Source organism: Melopsittacus undulatus, chromosome 13 (assembly GCF_012275295.1).
Source record: "Melopsittacus undulatus isolate bMelUnd1 chromosome 13, bMelUnd1.mat.Z, whole genome shotgun sequence".
NCBI lineage: Eukaryota > Metazoa > Chordata > Aves > Psittaciformes > Psittaculidae > Melopsittacus > Melopsittacus undulatus.
In genome coordinates this window covers 10280512-10298971 of record NC_047539.1, presented here as the reverse complement: position 1 = coordinate 10298971, position 18460 = coordinate 10280512, and the positions used below count along the sequence as shown (strand labels likewise).

Here is an 18460-nt window from a genome sequence, read left to right as displayed (position 1 = left end):
AGGCAGACTTGCCCTCATGGGACACACCTTGATGGTGCCTGAGAAGCTGGCAAGGAACTAGGTGCTATGTTCCTACCTCAGTACTCCCTTGCAATAAGCGCAAGATACAGGAGACCAGTGATAGTTCTGCCTCATTGACTGTTTAGTGGAGGGTGAACATAATGTTCTGCCTCACCTGGAGCTTCAGGTGGTTCAGTGCACTCTCAAGAACATAAACAATGGCATTGCAGACACCAAGGGGCCTGAGCACTGCCTGCCTTCACCAGGAAAACAAGGCTGGAAGCTTCACAGTCAGCTATTGGACAGCACTGGAGCCAGTTTATACCTTCAAGAGCCACAAAGATCAGTCCCAGCAAGCCCCAGGCCTGAAGTGTCCATCTATGCATCCATGAGAGGCTTGCTGGAGACATCCACATGCTATATTCCACATCAGCAGTGTCCGGAGGAATTCAGAAGCGAGGGCGGCGCTTTCGACCTGTGTATTTTGTGTCTGCTCGCACTTCCCTGTGGAGAAAACCAGAGAGCAACTGAGCACAATTGTTCTGGGAGGGGAAGGGAAGCAGGTTTCTGGCAGGAGTTTGACCAGGTGACAGCAGGCCAGACCAGCACAGCCTCAGCTGAAGCAGCTGAACTTACTTGCCCTGTCGTCGTCTACGTTCCTTCTTCTCAAGGATCCAGTCCCGGCTTTTCTTCACAGACTTGCCCTTGGCATTTCTGAACCGTGTCCTGTACAGAAAGCAGACGGCAGCTGGAGAGGAACTGACGTGCAGGAGCACAGTTTCCTGCCCTAGAGGATTGCCACCCAGAACTGGGCAAGCCCTCTGCTTCATAAAACCAGCGAGTACCTCTCCTATGACCCTTGGGGTGAAGTGGGGTAGGTGGTCAAACAGTCCTGCTCCAGACGCACTGAGGAAGAGGCTGCTTCCAGCCCTGGCTCTGAACTGAGGGACACCCACCCTCCATGGGCTGCAGCAGGCCAGCACTCCCCTGTGCCATTTCTGACACTTCAGCAGTATGCTGGGCAGTGGGATCTTGAGGGAATACAGACTTAAGCACAAGCACCTTCCCCTTGTCTGCTCTACTCCAAAGCAAGGAGACAAAGCTCTGGCTTCCCAGCAAATTGCCAGTTCTGTTATTACCTTCCACCACGAGGTACCCCCTGGACTGAGTGAGCATAGAAGTGCAGTGTAAGAGGCAGGAAAACAAGCCAGCCACAAGCTCCTGGCAGCCATGACGACTTTCCTCTGTTTTCTGTTCTCTGTCTCTCCCACTGGCTGCAGGAGGGGCTTCTCCCTGCACCACTACCATGGGAGGAGACCTGGACAGCAGGAGAAACCCACGAGGCCACAGCTAAGCAGAGTTAAGCAAACAATTTGACAGCAAAAGAAAGGCAACACCAGGCTTCAGGCACAGCAGGCTGCCTCCCCAGCAGAAACCACTATGCTTGCTATCAGCAGCACTGTAAATAGCCCCCCTCACATCACCACTGGCCTACACTACTACAGCACTGAGCTGGGGAGCCAGGAGCTGGACAGAAAGTGCTAGGATAAGCATCAACCACAGCAAAGCCCTCCAAACTAACCTGTTCTGTTCCTTGTGACTGGGCTCCTTCAAGAAGGTAAACTAGTGCCCATGTGGGTTGCCAAGGGTCCTCCCAGTTTCCTCTCTTCAGTCACATGGCAGTGCTGTGGCCCTCAGTCAGCAAAACCCAGTCCTTATAAGCCACCCCACCCCTTCTTAGAAAACTCAGCCCTTATAAGCCCCCCTACTTGGGGAGAACTTCACCTCCTACACAATACCTCTCATTGGTGAACTTTGCCTGGTGCATCTCCTCTCCATCAGCACACTCAGTACCAAGGCCCTGAAAAGCAAATTTGGCAAGTTCTGCCCTCGTCTGGAACAAACAGAGCTAACAGTCATGTCACCTAAATTAAGGTGAACCCAGGGCTCTCTAAGAGAAAGGACCAGAGCAGGAACAAACCGGTCTTCCAGAAACTGTGGCAAAGAAACTGTATGTCAGGGAGAGCAGGGGCTGGTGAGGCTGACAGCAAATGTATACATGAAATCACTCTGCATGTGCAGAGCTGCCTGGTTCCCATTCTTGCCCACATTACCCAGCAGCCAGGAAGGCAACTCTGCTGTTGTGGAGCAGCTCACCTTTGGTAACGTGCCAGATGCCCCAACAAAGAGACAAAGGAAGAACCTAAAAGAACAAGAATAAGGAGCATGAAGCTGGGATTCAGCATGTAATTCCTAGTCCCCAAGCAAGACAGATTTTTGTTTGTAACAGTCTGTAACAGAGTCGGTTCTTATCTGTAACCTCTGTCCAGGACTATCACTGGAAGTGTTTAAGGCCAGATTGGACTGGACTTTGAGCAACCCTCCTGTGGCAGAGGCTTGGAACTGGATGAGCTTTAAGGTGTCTTCTAACTCCAACTGTTCTATGATTCTATGAATAGCTTGGGGAAAAGAAAATCACTGCTAAACCCAGGCCTCACCCCCAAACACCCACATACACAGATGCACAAGACTCACTTCTTGGCTTTGGTGCTGTTTGGGTAATCTACCACCATTCCCCCAGTAAAGCCAGCTCTCATGGCCTGGGCAGTAATGAGCTCCAGCTGGAAAAATAAGCACATGCAAGAGTTATTTAGTAGTCATCCACTAGCAATGCCCAAGAGACCTCCTGGCTTGGCCACAGCTAATTATGTATGCCAAAGATTAATTGTTCCTGCTCCTGATTGACTCTACACCACACTCTCAGCTCTGCAGTACCATCAGGACACCAGTTCTACTGCCTTCATTTGGTTCTCCCTGCTGCTCAGTCTAACCTGAATTCACTGGCACAGCACACTTACTAGGAGAGGGAAACTGGGCTGGATACAGCTCTAGGCAGGTAGAGGACAGTGCTGATGACTGCAGGCCAGACTTCAATCCCAGTCACAGAACACAAAATCCAGGACAGCAGATTCAGATTCTGTCCTGCCAATTTCTTTAATTTTAAGGCTCACCTCAAAACAACCTGTGAAGCCACAGAAATAGCATTCTCCTTATAGGTTTCTTTTTAGGGCTCTTGAAGAGCTTTACAGAGGGTGGGAAGGACAGAGAAACAGATCTCATGTGGAGAAATTCAGAGCCCCAAAGAGCACATGGCTTCATTGCCTTGCTCTGCCTGTCCCTCTTCCCCACTGAGTGATGTCTTTACCTGTTCTGAGTTCTCAGGGTACAGCTGCAGGACAGCTCGGGATCCTCGGGCCTACAGGAGATAGTGTCAGTGAGTCAGTGCAGGTCACTCAATTCCCAGCCTAGACATTAGAACCCTCCTCCCCAGAGCCTCCTGGAGAAGTCTCCCGGGACAGCTGTTCAGACTGGGGAGCCTGCTCCTCCACAGCACAAGGCACAGGCTTAACTGCAGGGATCAGAGAAGCATGAGAGACCGCACAGGCAGGCAAGGAGATAGGAAATGGGTGCTCCTCCCAGTCCTCCAGAGCAGCATTTACTTCAAATACCAGACTATCTTGATAAAATGCACCAGTGAGGATGTAAAAGTAGGCAGAGGCCTGACTGGGAAACTTACCAAGGCAGTATAAAGAGTTGAGAAGAATCGATAAAGGCGTTTTGGAGGGCTCTGCGATTTCTTATCAGCATTACAAAGCCACTGCACTGCAGAAATACTGGGAAAGAAAACAAGACTCCTGGGACACTCAGACATTAATTCTTTTGCAGAGCCTGTCACCTCCCTTAGTACTTCCAGCACTAATTCTTTCCATGTAGCTTTACCTTCTGTTCTGCAGTTACACAAATCCCTCTGGAGACTCACTATGCCCAAACCCAGCAGGGTGCAGTACTTACTCAAGCACAGAAGAATCACCAAGCATCCGCTTTAGGCCAGGTATTCAAATAATTCATTCAAGTGCATCAACTGACCTGATACAGCCGTCAAACATGCCAGGCCTGAAGGGAATGCCATCACCCATGTCTGCAAGGAGGAGGTCTCCTTCCACCTCCCTCTCCACGGCCACATCTGGACAGGACAGAGCACAGCTCAGGCAACCACCTCACACCTTTGGGACCACCCTGAGGCAAAGGCAGGGGTAGCAGGGGAGGGGAACCGGCTCACCGAGCATGGCAGGACTGATGTCCATGCCGATCCAGTAGTGCCCCTCCTCAGAAATGTAATCCCCGCTCAGCCCAGAGCCGCAGCTGAAGGGAGACAGGGACAACAGGGTGGTCATGGGCCTGCTCCGAGGGCGATGCTGGCAGCCCCAGCGCTGCGGCAGCCTGCTCCCCTCCGTGCCACAACAGACACCGGTGCCCCAGGTGCCCCAGGCCCTAGCACTGCCCCAGCCGCCCCCCGTGCTCACCCCACGTCCAGCAGCAGGCACGGCCGGTCTTGCGGCAGTCCCAGCAGCTCCACGGCCCGCTCCGACATCTGCGCCTGGATCTCCACCACCCGGGAGCTGGAAGGCACGGCCGGGGCTCGGGCAGCCGGGGGCAGCCGCCACCTCCCCGCAGGGCTCCGCTCCCCACCCCGGTCTCACGGCAGGACCCCCCCCCCCCCAGCCCCGGCGGGTGCCCCGAGGCAGCGCAGTCCCCACGCTGCCAATACTGCACCGTACTTCTGCGTGTACTTCCGCGCCTCGGCCTCATCGTAGAACTGCAAGGGGAAAGCGACAGAGCCAATGAGACCGGACCCGACCCGACCGGACCCGGTGCCCCCTCCGCCGGTGTCCGCTCCGCTCCCCCCCTCCAGCCGCTCACCAGCTCGGGAGGTCCCCGGTGCTCGGGCCTGCGCCCGCTGCCGGCCATGCTGCCGCGTGACGTCACCGCGTCGTGACGTCACTGCCCCGCGCCGTGCCGCTCAAGATGGCGGCGGGAGGCCCCTGAGGCAGCGCTCCCGATGGAGCCGGCAGCGCTCGGGCGCCTGTGGCGGCTCCTGCCCGCCGGCCCGGGGCTGCCTCGGCCGGGCCTTGCTCCGCCGCCGGCCCGCGGAGCGCAGGGCGGTGCTGGGGGCTCTGTGCGGCAGCGCCAGGACCTGTACGAGGTGCTGGGAGTCCCGGCCACAGCCACCGCGGCCCAGATCAAGACGGCGTACTACGAGCAGTCGTTCCGCTATCACCCCGACCGCAACGCCGGCAGCGCCGCCGCCGCCGCTCGCTTCGCCGCCGTCAGCGAGGCCTACCGGGTGCTGGGCAGCGCTGCCCTGCGCCGGAAGTACGACCGAGGGCTGCTCAGCGCCCAGGACCTGCGCGGAGCTCCGCGGCCCTCCGGCCGCCCCACAGCCCCGTCCCCGCCGCCGCCCCCCGCCCCCGCCCGCCGCGGGCCCGGCCCGACGCCCTTCGACTTCGACGCCTTCTACCGAGCGCACTACGGGGAGCAGCTGGAGCGGGAGCAGGTGCTGCGGGCCCGGCGGGAGCAGCTGCGCCTCCGACGGGAGGGGGTCGCTGCCCAAGGACGTTTTCGGCTCCTCTCTGACCTCTCGGTCGGGCTCTTCTTACTTCTGGGCATTGCTCTGCTCTACGGCATCAAGTGACAGCGGGGACACAGCGGGGACACAGCGGCTGGATGGCTGCCGGTGACACACCGCAGCTGCGGGCAGCCCCTGCGGTCTCACAGTGTGCAGGGGCTGCTGCCCAGGCTGTGACACTTCCCCTCAGACCCAGTACGTGACCAGCAGGCTCCATGTGCAGGCCCTGCTCCATGCTGTGTGACCAGACCCTGCTGTCAGCCTCATCTTCAGATGCAGCAGGCATGGTACACACACGATGTGACCTCTGCGAGAGTGACCTGTCAATGGCACGTTACCTCTGGATGTCATCTGTGGGCTCTGCTCCACAGGCTGCAACAAACCTCTGCTGGTAGCATGATCCTGTACATGCGTGTAGAGAACCAACAGGCTGCAGTGTGCCCCCTCTGCTGATACAGCCTACACACAGTGCCTGACAAGTGAATGCGGTTCATGGACTCTGCTTTGTGGACTGTGACATGTCACCTCCACTGGCACTACTGTTTGACCTTGCTGGGAGCCACATGCCTTTCCTAAACCGCAGCAGAGATTAAATGGCTGTTAGTGGTGGTTGTGTGTGGTGTGTGTTCATAGGGCTGTTCTCACTGGTGCTGATTTATGGCTTGTTGTGATTTTCTGTTAATCCAAGAGATTACCTCTCTGTGCTGTCACACCTACATCTTTGGAGAATCTTAGGAGTGTTGGTTTCCACACTGCATCATTGCCTTTGTTTGTCCCTGTTCAGGGCTTGCCCTGGAAGGAAGTCTTGGCATTGGCAGCCTGGAAGAAAGAAATCTGGGCTCGTGGCAGCGTGTGTCCTGGTCAGTGTGTGTGACATCACCTGGAGGTGCTGCTCAAAACACTTCTGTGTTCGGAAGAACCTGTCCTGTCTAGGGCTTGCCAGGAGCTTTGCACAAGCCCATGCCACATGGGCCTTTGTGGCTGGGAGTGGTACACTTCTGAGCACTGAGTGGCACTACTTGTGTTTTACATGTATCTAAGCATCATTTGCACATAAGAGTGTTTGCCTGTTTAAGTACTGGAGTGTTGTAAGAACTGAAGGTTTTGTCTCTCGGAGCTGCTGCCTTTCCTCAGGTGAGAGCTTCACCTGGGCTATGCTGGTACTACATGAAGTTAGTGAAGCTTCATGGTATTGAACTCTTGAGTGTCCAAAGACTTCATCTGCATTACTTTGCACTGGCTTTGCTGGGTCTGGCTGGCAGCAGCCTGCAGGAGCCAAGCCCTGGCCTGTCACCACAGTGTTCCCAGGTTATGTATTCCCCCAACATAAAGATGTTACAAGCAAATTCCCTGTGTTCTCCAGCTGTGGAATTCTGTGGTACAGAACTGAGCCTGCAGCAGTAGCGTGGCAGGGACTGTAATGTCTGATGGTACAGGGTATGTGCTGTACAGGAGAGCTTTCTGCCTTGTCTGGGAAGCATTGTACCACTTCCAGCTGCAGACTGTGGAGTCTGCTGTGTGTTTGGAGCAAATTCAGCCCAGGGACAGAGAGAGGTTTCCAGGATCCTCTGGCTGTCCGAGCATTAGTTACAGAGTGAAAGTCTCCAGCGTTGTGGCTCTGTGTCACATGCTGGTGCATTTTTGTGGTATACAAGTCATTTGAAGGACCAGAGGCAGCTTCTCTGGCTAAGTTTGGCAGGAAATGTTCTTTCCCAGGCTGGATTGACCTTTCTTGAATGTGTGTAGTGCTGAAGCCTGGGGCTGTTCCTACAGGCAGAGTCTGAACCAGCTTCCTGGCAGAGAGAGGCTCTGGTATGGTACAGCATGGAGCAGGAGCAGGCTAGGTCATGTACTGCCTGAATCCTTCTGCCCCATAACACTGGGACAGAGAAGAGCTGCTCCAGTAAGCCAGCTGCTCTGTGTGGGATGTCTGGGTTGGAAGTTGGGGGGTGAAGTACCAAGGCACCATGAGGGAGCTAATCTGCGTGGCAGTTCATATTACTGGTTCTCCATTTCTCCATAAAGTCTCTTGAACATTAAAGATACCCAGCCATAAGCTGGTGACAAAATGACATATCTTTCTTTTGATGGGTTTGGGTGGTAAATATTCCTTGTACTTGCTGGCAAGTTGGAGGGTATTGTTCAAGCTGGTGTTCCACATGGTGTCTGCAGCAGGCAGAGGAAGAGGGTGGGGAGAGGGGGTCCTGTTTCCCTGAGGTCGTGCTGGGAGGGGTGGGTATGCTGCCTGCAGTCAGTGGGAATGGGTAGAATGGCCTCCCTAAGACACTGTGGACTTCAGTCCTGCCCGCTGTAGCCCTGTTCTGTGCTGCCTCTGACACAGTACTTGCTGTGTACGTGTGATGTACCCTCTGGAGAGGATCCATAGAAGGGCCACAAAAATGATCCAAGGGCTAAGCATGTGTGAGGAAAGCCTGAGAGAATGGGATTTGTTCAGCCTTGGGAGAGGAAAAGTCAGGGGAGATTTTGTCATCATCTTCCAGTATTTAAAGGGTGGCTACAAAGAAGATGGAGACTCCTTTTTTACAAGGGAAATGAAAAGATGAGAGGCGATGGGCACACGTTACCCCTGGGAAGATTCTGGACACAAGAGGATGATTTCTCACAATGAAAACAACCAGCTGTTGGCATGGTCTCCCCAGGGAAGTGGTGACTCCCCAGAGTTGGACACTTACTTAAGACTGGGCTGGACTGGGTGCTGGGACATCTAGTCTAGGCCATGCATTGCCTAGAGAGGTTGGACAGATGCTCCTTGAGGTCCCTTCCAACCTGGGATTCTCTTGATTCTTTCCCCTCCATCTGGAGAAGCTGGGCTGCTCTTTGGAAAGGAAGGGGTTAAGCTGGGCTCCTGCAGGTCTGTGGGTGCCCGGGGGACAGTGAGCTGCAGGCTGTGTGCACAGGGTGGGGGCAGCTCCCCCTCCTTTCCACAGCATCTCCTGCAGTGACTTCTGTTAATGGAGTTAATGGTTAATCCGAGTTTTCTCGGGTGCTGCCACAGCAGGGGCCCAGCCTGGGGGGTTTACAGCCCTGGGGCTGTGCCTCAAAGGGTCTCTTGCAGCTGTGCTGGGACACCCCTTCTCCCCCAGGAGCCTGTTCCTCCTGCACTGGAGGGGCTGGGGAGGCCGGGTCCCTGCTTGCCCTGCTGGGCCTTGGCTGTGCACTGGGGCTGAGCTCCCCCAGGCTGCTGCCGGGGCCGTGCAGAAATGAATGCAGGTACACGCTTGAAGGCAACACTTCCTCCTCCTCCTCCCCGAGGTGAGTGGGGGCACATTGACTCCTTTTGAGGTGGCCCTGCGGGACAGGCAGCACTTGGTGCAGGCAAGGAGAGGCACTGTACAAGCCCCTGTGCTGCTGCCAGCTCCTGCCTGTTTCCCACTGCTTCTGTCTGTGATTTGCTGAGCTTCATCCACAGCCCAGGCCCTGCTGAAGGGACTGTTGCTGCCATATGCGAGGTGCTGACTGCACACTCTAGGAGTGAAGAGGCAGATGCCCAATGCTGCCAGGTTCCCCAGAGGCTATGGGTGCACTAATGCTGCACCTACACTCACTGCCAGGACCACTGCTCTGGGGCAGTACGTGCTCCAAACTGGATGAGGACCAACACCAGGGTTGGATAAACTGTTTTCTAAGCAATCTACATACCAGTGCCAAGCTGCAGGGTGGGCAGGCATGTGGGAAATAGGGGAAAAAATGCTACAACCAGATGAGCTGAAAGCATGAGAGGGACATGAAACCAAATCAGAAGCTAGAAACAGCATAAGGGACACTGCAGGGCATTGATGGGCTGAGCCAAGTGCAGGTCCAGTGCCTGAGGGCTCCCCAGGCTGGAGGACTCTGCTAGATTTCAGCCCCCTGCAAGTGTCCCCCCTGGAACCACTTCCCCCCTGCCTGTCCCATCCCTCTGTCCATAGCCAGAGCCAGAGTAACACAGAGCATGGAAAAGAGCCTTTATTTAGAAAGCACATGGTGCCCAGTGCTCCCGGGTCCTCCTCCCTGCTGCCTCCCACCTGCCTGAGCCCACTGACACCCCACAAACCACCAGCCCCCACCTCCTGTCACTGCTCCTCTTGTTGTGAATGCAGAGACCTCCCCCAGGCAGCTTCCCAAGTGCAGAACCCACTGCCCAGCCACAGCACCCGCCCCATCCCACCCCTGCCAAGCACATCCATCCTGCGAGCACCCACCCTGTGCCTGCCCCACAGGCTCCGCAGCCCCTCAGGAATCACAGGGACATCCCCCAGCCCTGCCCCGCTACCGGTGCGGGAGCTCCTGCTTCTGCTCCTGCTGCCTGCAGGAGGGCTGAGGGCTGAGCAGGGGAATGGGTCCGACGAGGTGCAGGGGTGAACCAGGGCTGGGGATACTGCAGCAGGGAGATTCTGGCTGGTGTCCCAGGGCTGGGAGATGGTGCCTGGGAGGTGCAGTTGGCACGGCAAAGGGTACAACGGCCTCCGAGGGGATGACAAAGGTGGGCACAAAGCCATAGGAGAGGTTGAAGGCTTTGGGGACTACTCCATTCTTCAGTGGGGCTAGGCGGGCTGGTGCTGGGCTAGGGAGGGCCCCTCGGCAGCCTGTGGGGCCCGCAGGATCCCTGCCCCCCCAGTCCTTCTGCAGCAGCTCCTGCAGTTTCTCCAGCTGCGTCCGGCAGATATGGGAGCGTGTGCGGCTCTGGCAGAAGGACTCCAGGAAGGAATCAAGGGGCAGGTCCTGGGCCAGGAACTGCTCTACCTGTGCCTGGGGGACACCAAGGCAAGAGAGCTGTGGGACCACAGGAGCCCAGATGACTGAGCACCCTTCAGGGCCTGGCATGTGGGAGGGCACAAAGAGTAACCAGGGCCCAGGTGAGGAAGAGGCAGCAGCCCAGGGGTCCTGCCTGACTCACCTCTGACTCTGCCTCGGAGGCATCGAGCTTGGCTTGGAGCTTGCCCAGGGCACTCTGCGGGCTCCAGTTCTCCAGGTACGCCTCTGTGTCAGGAAGGGATAGGGCTGCCAACAAACCTTCACCAGGACATCCCTATTCCTGGTGCTGAGGTCTTTATCATCCCCAAGCATCAGCTCCCTCCCTCTCATCCCCAAGCATCAGCTCCCTCCCTCTCTGAACTGAAACACCCCTAAACACATCCCTGTGTCCCACCATGGAATCCATCCCATTGCAAGCAGCATCACAGGCTGTTTCCCTGGAGCAGGTTTGAGGATGCTGAGCCCACCTGGGTGGGATGCTCTGCCTCGTCCTATCAATTGTGTTCCACTCACCCAGGCGCTGCTGCTTGTCCCAACATGCCTCTCGTATCTCCTGCAGCTCCTGATACTTGATGGCCAGGGCAGCCTTCCCATCTTCCAGCTGCGGGCGCAGGGACAGGTTCACTTTGGCCTGGGTGCAGTTTGAAGCCAAACACATCTCCCGCTCCAACTGCAGACTCTGGAACTGTGGGCATGGGAGCAGGGGTTGTGTGTCAGCATCGGGAGACACGGGCAGGACCAGTGAGAGCCGCAGGCTGTGTCTGGGGGGCTGCATGGCACCAGGCAGCTCGCCATGAATGGGGCAAACCCCATGGTTGGCTACCGAGGACGTTAGGAGAGGGCCGCGCATTTCCCCGGCTGCGCACACACCTTCATCCCGGCAAGGGCAGGGGTGGAGCTGGGCTGCGCTGTGCCAGGATGTTCTATTTTATTCCCATTGCTTGTGCCCAGGGATTGCTCCTGACATGGGGCTGAGGAGGATCCCGAGCCCTGCCCCTGCTCCCGCGGGGGGTGCGGGCACAGAGGGCACCGCGAGGGGCCAGGGCCTGCCCGCATCTGGGCATCTGTTCTGGGGCCCAGTGCCCCCGAGGCAGCCGCCGCCCGAGGCTTCCCCGCAAGGCAGCGATGGGTTCAGCTCCAGAGCCCCGGACGGATCCAAGCACCGCGGATCAGCCCCCCCCGGGTCCGCAGCGCCCGGTGCCCGTGCTGCGGCCGGCTCCCCCCCCCCCGGCCGGGGTCTGGCTGTGCCCCCCCCCCCCCCGTTACCTTCCTGCTGAGGCGGGCGGCGCGCTGCAGCCGGGGCTCGTCCTGCAGCAGGGAGCGGAGCTGCGCGGTGCTGAGCGCTCCGAGGCGGCGGGGGGAGCCGGGCGGCACCGGGGGCCGGGACATGGGCCGGGACATGGGCAGGGGACCCCCCCCCCCCGGCACCGGGAGCCAGGCGCGCCCCGTGCCCGCCGCGCGCCGCCGGTCTTAAAGGAGCCGTAGCTGAGAATAAGGTGCTGCGGTTCTGCAGAGCACCGCCCCCGGGTGGGGAGGGAGGAAACCGGCACCGCACCCCCGGGTGTCATAGAGTCAGCACAGGAACGTACAGCCCCAGGCGGGTCTGGGTTGGAAGGGACCTTAAAGCTCCTCCAGCTCCAACCCCTGCCATGGGCAGGGACCCCTTCCCCTGGAGCAGCTGCTCCAAGCCCCTGTGTCCAACCTGGCCTTGAGCACTGCCAGGGATGGGGCAGCCACAGCTTCTCTGGGCACCCTGTGCCAGCGCCTCAGCACCCTCCCAGGGAACAGCTTCTGCCTCAGAGCTCAGCTCAGTCTCCCCTGGGGCAGGTTCAAGCCATTCCCCTTGGCCTGTCCCTACATCCCTTGTCCCAAGCCCCTCTCCAGGTTTCCTGCAGCCCCTTCAGGCACTGGAGCTGCTCTCAGGTCTCCCCTTCTCTTGTCCAGGCTGCCCCAGCCCAGCTCTGTCCCCTGGCTCCAGAACAGATCTGCTCCAGCCCTCGCAGCAGCTCCATGGCCTCCTCTGGCCTCGCTCCAACGGCTCCACATCCCTCTTCTGTTGTTGCTGGATGCAGAACTGTAGGGGAAGTCTCCCCAGAGCTCAATAGAGTGGGAGAATCCTGCTCTTCACCCAGCTCCGTGCATCCTCTGCCTTCACACTGCTGTGTGCATCCTGCATTGCACCACACTGTGTGCATCCCTTGCTGCACAGTGCAGCATCCTGCACTGCACTCTGTGTGCCCTATGCTGCACCCCACTGTGCACATCCCATGTGTCACTTCAGTGCCATCACCCACTTGAGCATCCTGTGGACATCCTGACACTGCTGTGCCCAGCTGCTCAGGAGCCATGAGATGCCAGCTCTGGGCAGGTCCCCTTCATCCCCTGGGATGGGAAATGTGGGGAGATGCTGCTCCACTCATGATGGGGAGCTGCTTGCAGCAGAATATTGAGGTCTCTAATGTTTGTAGGGGTTCAGAGACCTTAAAAGGTACACTCAAGGAGCAGAAACTTGCCTGAAGGCTCAGCTCTGTTACAGGACATCTCTGCTGGAAACTCACCTTGTACCTTTGCCCATCTAAATTGTTCTTGGAAACTTGGCTATGGTGAACCTATTCCTGTAGTGATCTCTTCCCTCTGTAGTGCCTCCTAATACCCACCTACTTCTCTTTTGCTTTTGTTTAAGTTCACTGCTGCTTGGCCACAGCAGACAGATCTACCCATGGCTTTGAAGTCATGTTTCTGCAGGACCAAGGCATGACTATGCCAACAGGTAGCAAGGAACAAATCCTGACAGATGCAGCCTCGTGGCAGGAGTGGAACCTTGGTACCAGGACACTGGCTCAGCTCTTGCCTCTGGACTGTGTGGTAATGACGTGGGAAGAGTTCTCTGCCATGCCACGTTCATTCTGAACCCTGCTGTGCAGATCACAGGTGGTTTAGATCAGGGTAACTAGATGTAACTTCTTACATCCATTCTTGTGAGAACCACTCAAGGCTTTCTTCCCCTCCATAAGCTCCAGGATTCAGTCCTAGCACCTGGCTTGGGTCCTGGCACCCTTGGGTCTCAGTGAGAGCACATCAGAGAAACAGGACAGATGTTTATTTATGGCAAATGAGCTCAAGGAAGCACATTTATTAGGGTGTTTCACCGGACAATGCAGAGGCACAGAGCATATGGAAAACTGTGGCATGTAGCTTGTTTGGTTGCTGTGAGTTATGGAGGCAGCTAAGAAACTGATGAAAAGTCACTCCAGGGCTGAGTGTCTTCCAACCGCAGGGAAGGTACGTGTGGAACCCACACTTTTCACAAGTGATCGTTTATTCTTGATTATGAATGTACTAACAAGGAATCATTGACAAGCATAGGGGAAAATAGCAGAGCAGAGGGGGAGCCTGCACTCAGAGAGGGTAACTGGAAAGTGACACTTCACTACAACCCTACTACCCTTGGGCTCCTCTCTCCGCTCCAGAAAGGCTTGAACTCTTTGGCCATGCAGAGCCTTTGCAGAGTGTCCAGCATGGACAGGTAGGAGAAGAAGCACTAACAGTATGAGGCTGGTTTGATGAGGATAAGGGAGGATTTGCAGTTCCCTTTGCACAGGCTGCCCCAGGTCATGCCACCCTTGAAATTCAGCCGTACAGAATAACAGGCTGAGAACCACCACCCACCCTCATAGCTGTAGGCACAATTCTTACTGTAAGTGTCCTGATCCCGATCCTTTGTGGAGAACTTCATGTTGTCATGCATGGTCTTGGGATTGTCTGAGGTCATGGCATCCCCTGCTGACCCTGAGTAGGATCCCAGCCTCAGCCGGTAGCCGTGGGGCTCATCTTCGACACTGAAGAGGTTGTAGTCTGCGAAATGGGTGTTGTCTGAGGAGTCCTGGATGACGAATCTGACCTGGTAGACCTTCTGCTTGGCGAGCTGATGGATGTACTCAGTGCCCAGCCAGTACTCGGTGCGCACGTTTCCAAAGCCGAACTTATAGGTGCTCCAGGACTCAGCCCAAGTGACTGGGGTGTCTTTCTGGTTCCTCTGGATGACTGTCCAGCCCCCATGTGTCACATTCATTTCGCAGTACACCACGATGTGGTGGAGCCCTTTCGGCTGGATGATGTAGATGCCGCTGCGGCTGCCAGCAGGAAGCTCACTGCAGTCTTTGGGCCAGCCTGGGGCAGGAAGCAGAGATGGTTATTAAATGCCACAGGAGACACTGAAAGCATCTGGTATCTATTTGTTCCTATGTCCTTCTGCACACACATTCTTGGGCTATATTCCTGCCATGTGCTTGCAGGAGGAAATTGAAATCTTGAAATGATCGACATAAGACTTGGGCTTCATATCTCTCCAAGACAGAATTCAAACTGATGGGAACACACTGCCAAAATGTCTTGGCCTGGTGAGACCAAGGCAGACATTGCCTTCACACAGCACACAATGCACTTAGGCCAGGTTGGATTTAGTCTTGCAGTGCTGTGGGGATTTGTCTGTAGCGTGCAGGGGATGTATCACTGCACAGACAAGTGCAAGCCTGGCTTATAAAGCCATTTGCTGTTACAGCATGGAGGCTTTAGAGCTTTATATTACTTTATAGTAGTCTCAGAAACCCTGGAGTGTGGTCAAGACAACCATATTGTTCACGATTAAATCAGCCCTTGTGATGTCATTAGGGAAAATCCATCACTTTTCTGTGGGATTACCTGACCAGCTCTTTAGGGACTTCCTGACATTTGATTTTATTATGGCCTTTCAATGCTCCAGAGCATCAGCACCTTATGAAGCAAACAGCTGAATGCACCTACACACTTCTGGGAAGAGGCCTGCTCTGCTCCCACTTCCCAGGGGAACACTGGGAGAATGCTGATTATTCCTACCCAGAGAGGATCTATCTTGTGGTCCTATGGGCTGCTGTTGACTCAGTCAGTTCAGTGACACAGTCAGTCCCTGCCTTACCCAGCCTTCTATCAACTGTTTAGTGAAAAGAGAATAATAACCAATCACAGCTTCCCAGAGGCCAGTAATGAATCATCCCTTTCCAGTTTGGATCTTTAGGTGGAAAATTCCCCCTGCTAAAGATCCTCACAGCTACTGAGCCCAGGGCATGGTTATTACTGGGGTCCCCCCAAGGTGATGAGCTGTGCCACTTCTGCAGCCTGTCAGTAACCCCACATTTCTCCTGGGAGAAGCCAGTGTGCACACAGGACATGGGCTAAGGTGGCTGAGAGCTCCTTGTGAGCCCAGCAATAGTGGAACCTGTTGAGCAGATGTACTCCTTGAGGAGAGACTCACCATGACCTGCTGGTGGGCGAGGAGCAACGTCTCGGACCTGTCGAACATGTTGGGTGTCGTTATCTGAGTTAACAAGAACAGAGGAGACAGGAGTGAGTGCTGAGAGTATAGATCTCTAATGCCTGCTGGGAGAGCAGGGTATTCTCCAGATGGTATTCCTGTTTTGCTGTTGTTGCTCCTAATTCCATCAGGACTTTACCACTTCCGATATCAGCCAGTCGGTAGTTAGTGGGTTTTATGTGTTAGAATGGGGCAGATGCTTCCTTGGTGAGAAGGACTTGGACACACTGTTTGGGAAAGACTTAAGGGATCTGGAAAAAACTGGAAAGATAGCTGCTAGAGTGCAGTAGAAACACTCATGTAACATGGTATTTACTTTTACTCACAAGCATATGAAGGTAATCACTCCCGTTTGTTTTGTAAGCCACAGTCTGCCCCTGCTCCTTTCTGCCTTCACTTCCCATCCATTTGGAAGTGCCTCTCCACAAGTCAACCCTGTCTTCCCTGGCATGCCTCCCTCCTTACCCATCTTGAACTTATGCTGCTCACATTTTCGGAGTGATCTGAGTGAGAGATGAGTGTGAAGCCCAGAGCACACCCTCTTTCTCTACTCAGACTTGCTGCTCTTGGTGAAGCCCATTGTCACAGCCATGGCTACTCCCTGCATTGGCAGCTCCCCTGACAGCTGAGCTTTGAAACGAAGGCTGACATGAAACCAGCATCAAACACATGGACCTCGAGCTCTCCTGGAAGAATCCTTCCTCCTCTCTTGGAAGGGAACCAGCCGTTTCTGTTGGGCCATGTCCCACCCACAGCCCTCAGTTTTATTGCATAACCTCATTGCCCCTGTATGACCTGGTATTTGTAGGTTACTTTATGCCATCAACTGGCTGTTTGCTCTGTGTCAGTGTTACTGCTTAGACTCTTTGTATTAACTTCATTTAGCTCCTTTTTGTATTCTCTCTCTCTTGAATTCAGTCCTCCATTGGCCTTGTGTTTTCCAGAGGCAGCTACTGTTCTTCGTGTCCTCAAAACACACTGTGATTATTTGCCTTAACATCTTCAATACTGCTTCTCTGAGAAAGAGCCCATGCCTGCAACACCTTTGGCTTGGTATTGCTGCCAGTGAGACCAAACCTGTCCCTTCTCCTGGGATTCTGAGAACTCTGGCTTTAGGCTGTTGTACTCACTTATGGACAGAAGAACTTCATGCCAGACAGGAGAAGAGACAAGCAGAAAGCAGAGGAGGACTCTGAGGTGTCTCTTGCTGTCTACATTACATTGGCATTACACACACATAGTATTTAGTCCTTCCTCCATGTTACAGGGGTCTGGTTAGGCTGGTGAGGAGGTCTGTGTAGGATCTGACTGAATGTGACCTTGTTTGCCCCTCACTTCTAAGCAGTACACTTACCGAACTGGGAGGGCTCTGAGGGAACATTCATGATTTCATCCAGCGTGCCATTGAGGAGATGCAAGTTTCTTATGTCCAAGGCAGGCAGACATGATGCCAGGGCCAGCAGGCAGGTGAAAATCAGGGGACAAAGGTGCTGGGAAGCTGAAATGGGAAGAGATTGGAAAAAGCAGAAAGTGGTCATAACCTTTCCATTGGAGAGCCATGAATCCCATTTGACTCCCTGACTTGCAGAATAAAATAGGAAAATCAACTGCTTTATGTGTAGAGCTCCCTCTTGGAGCTCAAAGCCCCAGTTCACTATTTAGATGAGCTAACACATGCTCATTGACAGGAGTCATCAGTGATGGCATCTGCCGTTGGTGTGTTTTGAGACAGAAGAAGGGCGAAAACCTTGTCCACACTCAAGGTGACTGCAACCAGAAATCCTTATAAAGCCAAGTCTTGGAGCTGGAGGTAACAAACAGGGTGAGCATGGAGTGAGGAATCCCCTTTCCTCCCAGCTCCCATCTCACACTCATAACACACTCACATGGTGTCAGCTGGGACCATGCCTGCCTCCAGGCCAGGTCTGTGGTCAGGAAGGGCTGTGTGCGTTTCCCTGCTCTGGGTGAAAGCAGCATGATTGAGAGGAGCAGCATGAACTGTCTTGAATTTCTGCCTGGCTGGTGCAAATTGTGTGTTTTATATGGTTATAAGGCTGCTTCAGAATTTCCACCGGTAGCCAGATGCTCTGGTTTGTTCTAGTTCAGAGGGGTATGAGAACATAACATTTAGTGTCTTCATACACTTGTGTTTAGAGGCATGTTTAAAGACATTGCTTCTTTAAGCCCTACAGAAGCAATGGACACTCCACTGCTGGCCCATTCCCTCATGAATGGTCATGAAAGGTCTGAATAGGAGGAAGATGCAGGGAAGAGTATCAGCCTCTCCTGGCTGTTCTTCTGGGGACAGTATGCTTTCAAGCATCCAAACTCCAGATCTTGATACCTGTTCAGTATTGCTTCTAAAGCAAGAATATCTAAAACCTTAGTTTTCTATTCTAGGGTATTCAATACTTTCCTTGGAGAACTGAAAATTATGAAGAACGTTTGATAAATACGAGGCTTTTAAAATGGGCTGACAATCTAGATACACTGATACAGCCTGAAAGCATCAGAACATGCAGACTTTGGCTCCAGTTCCCAGCCTGGGGCACAGCGAGCCTGGACAATGTAATGGACTGAGTGCTGGGGTGGCCAGGGGGTGGAGAGAAGGGAGCCCTGCAGAAGACAAAGTGCCGGGATGCTGCATGCAGCAGTGCTGTCCATCCCATCCCATCCCATCCGATCCTGCATGCAGCAGTGCTGTCCATCCCATCCCATCCCACACTCACCCATGCCGTCACTGCACGGACCCTGCGGAGTGGGAAGCCGGGTGGCTTTGGCCTGGCTGGAGGGGTGTCCAGCCTGAAAGTTATAGGGCTCAGCAGGTGAGGGGGAGGAGGCACAAGACGCAAACCACTTGTCCTCTGGTTGGCAACAGAGCTAATGGT

At 54.9% G+C, this 18460-nt stretch overlaps 4 protein-coding genes across 5 annotated transcripts; 1 reads left to right on the top strand and 3 right to left on the bottom strand.

The window, feature by feature from the left end:
• Positions 1 to 118: 118 nt before the first annotated feature.
• On the bottom strand, positions 119 to 4828 carry BUD23 (BUD23 rRNA methyltransferase and ribosome maturation factor). Its single transcript, XM_034068736.1, has 12 exons — positions 4762 to 4828; positions 4620 to 4657; positions 4365 to 4460; positions 4121 to 4203; positions 3928 to 4024; positions 3578 to 3674; positions 3206 to 3256; positions 2536 to 2621; positions 2158 to 2203; positions 1800 to 1861; positions 637 to 726; positions 119 to 504 (listed from the first exon to the last, which is right to left on the bottom strand). The coding sequence occupies exons 1-12, from the start codon at positions 4807 to 4809 to the stop codon at positions 450 to 452; spliced, it is 849 nt and encodes a 282-aa protein (XP_033924627.1). The 5' UTR covers positions 4810 to 4828; the 3' UTR covers positions 119 to 449.
• Positions 4829 to 4866: 38 nt separating this feature from the next.
• Positions 4867 to 6076, top strand: DNAJC30 (DnaJ heat shock protein family (Hsp40) member C30). The gene has a single exon (XM_034068874.1). The coding sequence runs from the start codon at positions 4901 to 4903 to the stop codon at positions 5531 to 5533; it is 633 nt and encodes a 210-aa protein (XP_033924765.1). The 5' UTR covers positions 4867 to 4900; the 3' UTR covers positions 5534 to 6076.
• Positions 6077 to 9636: 3560 nt separating this feature from the next.
• On the bottom strand, positions 9637 to 14048 carry VPS37D (VPS37D subunit of ESCRT-I). 2 transcript variants are annotated; one of them, XM_013130850.2, is made up of 4 exons: positions 13919 to 14048; positions 10736 to 10907; positions 10365 to 10447; positions 9637 to 10216 (listed from the first exon to the last, which is right to left on the bottom strand). In XM_013130850.2, exons 2-4 carry the CDS (start codon positions 10878 to 10880, stop codon positions 9737 to 9739), a joined length of 708 nt encoding a protein of 235 aa, XP_012986304.1. In that variant the 5' UTR covers positions 10881 to 10907; positions 13919 to 14048; the 3' UTR covers positions 9637 to 9736. The 2 variants fall into 2 exon arrangements, with proteins under 2 accessions (XP_012986304.1, XP_033924798.1); XM_034068907.1 differs by lacking the exon at positions 13919 to 14048 and adding an exon at positions 11489 to 11611.
• Positions 13595 to 18305, bottom strand: LOC101872332 (fibrinogen-like protein 1-like protein). The gene is made up of 4 exons (XM_005141732.2): positions 18302 to 18305; positions 16927 to 17070; positions 15513 to 15575; positions 13595 to 14392 (listed from the first exon to the last, which is right to left on the bottom strand). The coding sequence occupies exons 1-4, from the start codon at positions 18303 to 18305 to the stop codon at positions 13764 to 13766; spliced, it is 840 nt and encodes a 279-aa protein (XP_005141789.1). The 3' UTR covers positions 13595 to 13763.
• Positions 18306 to 18460: the final 155 nt, after the last annotated feature.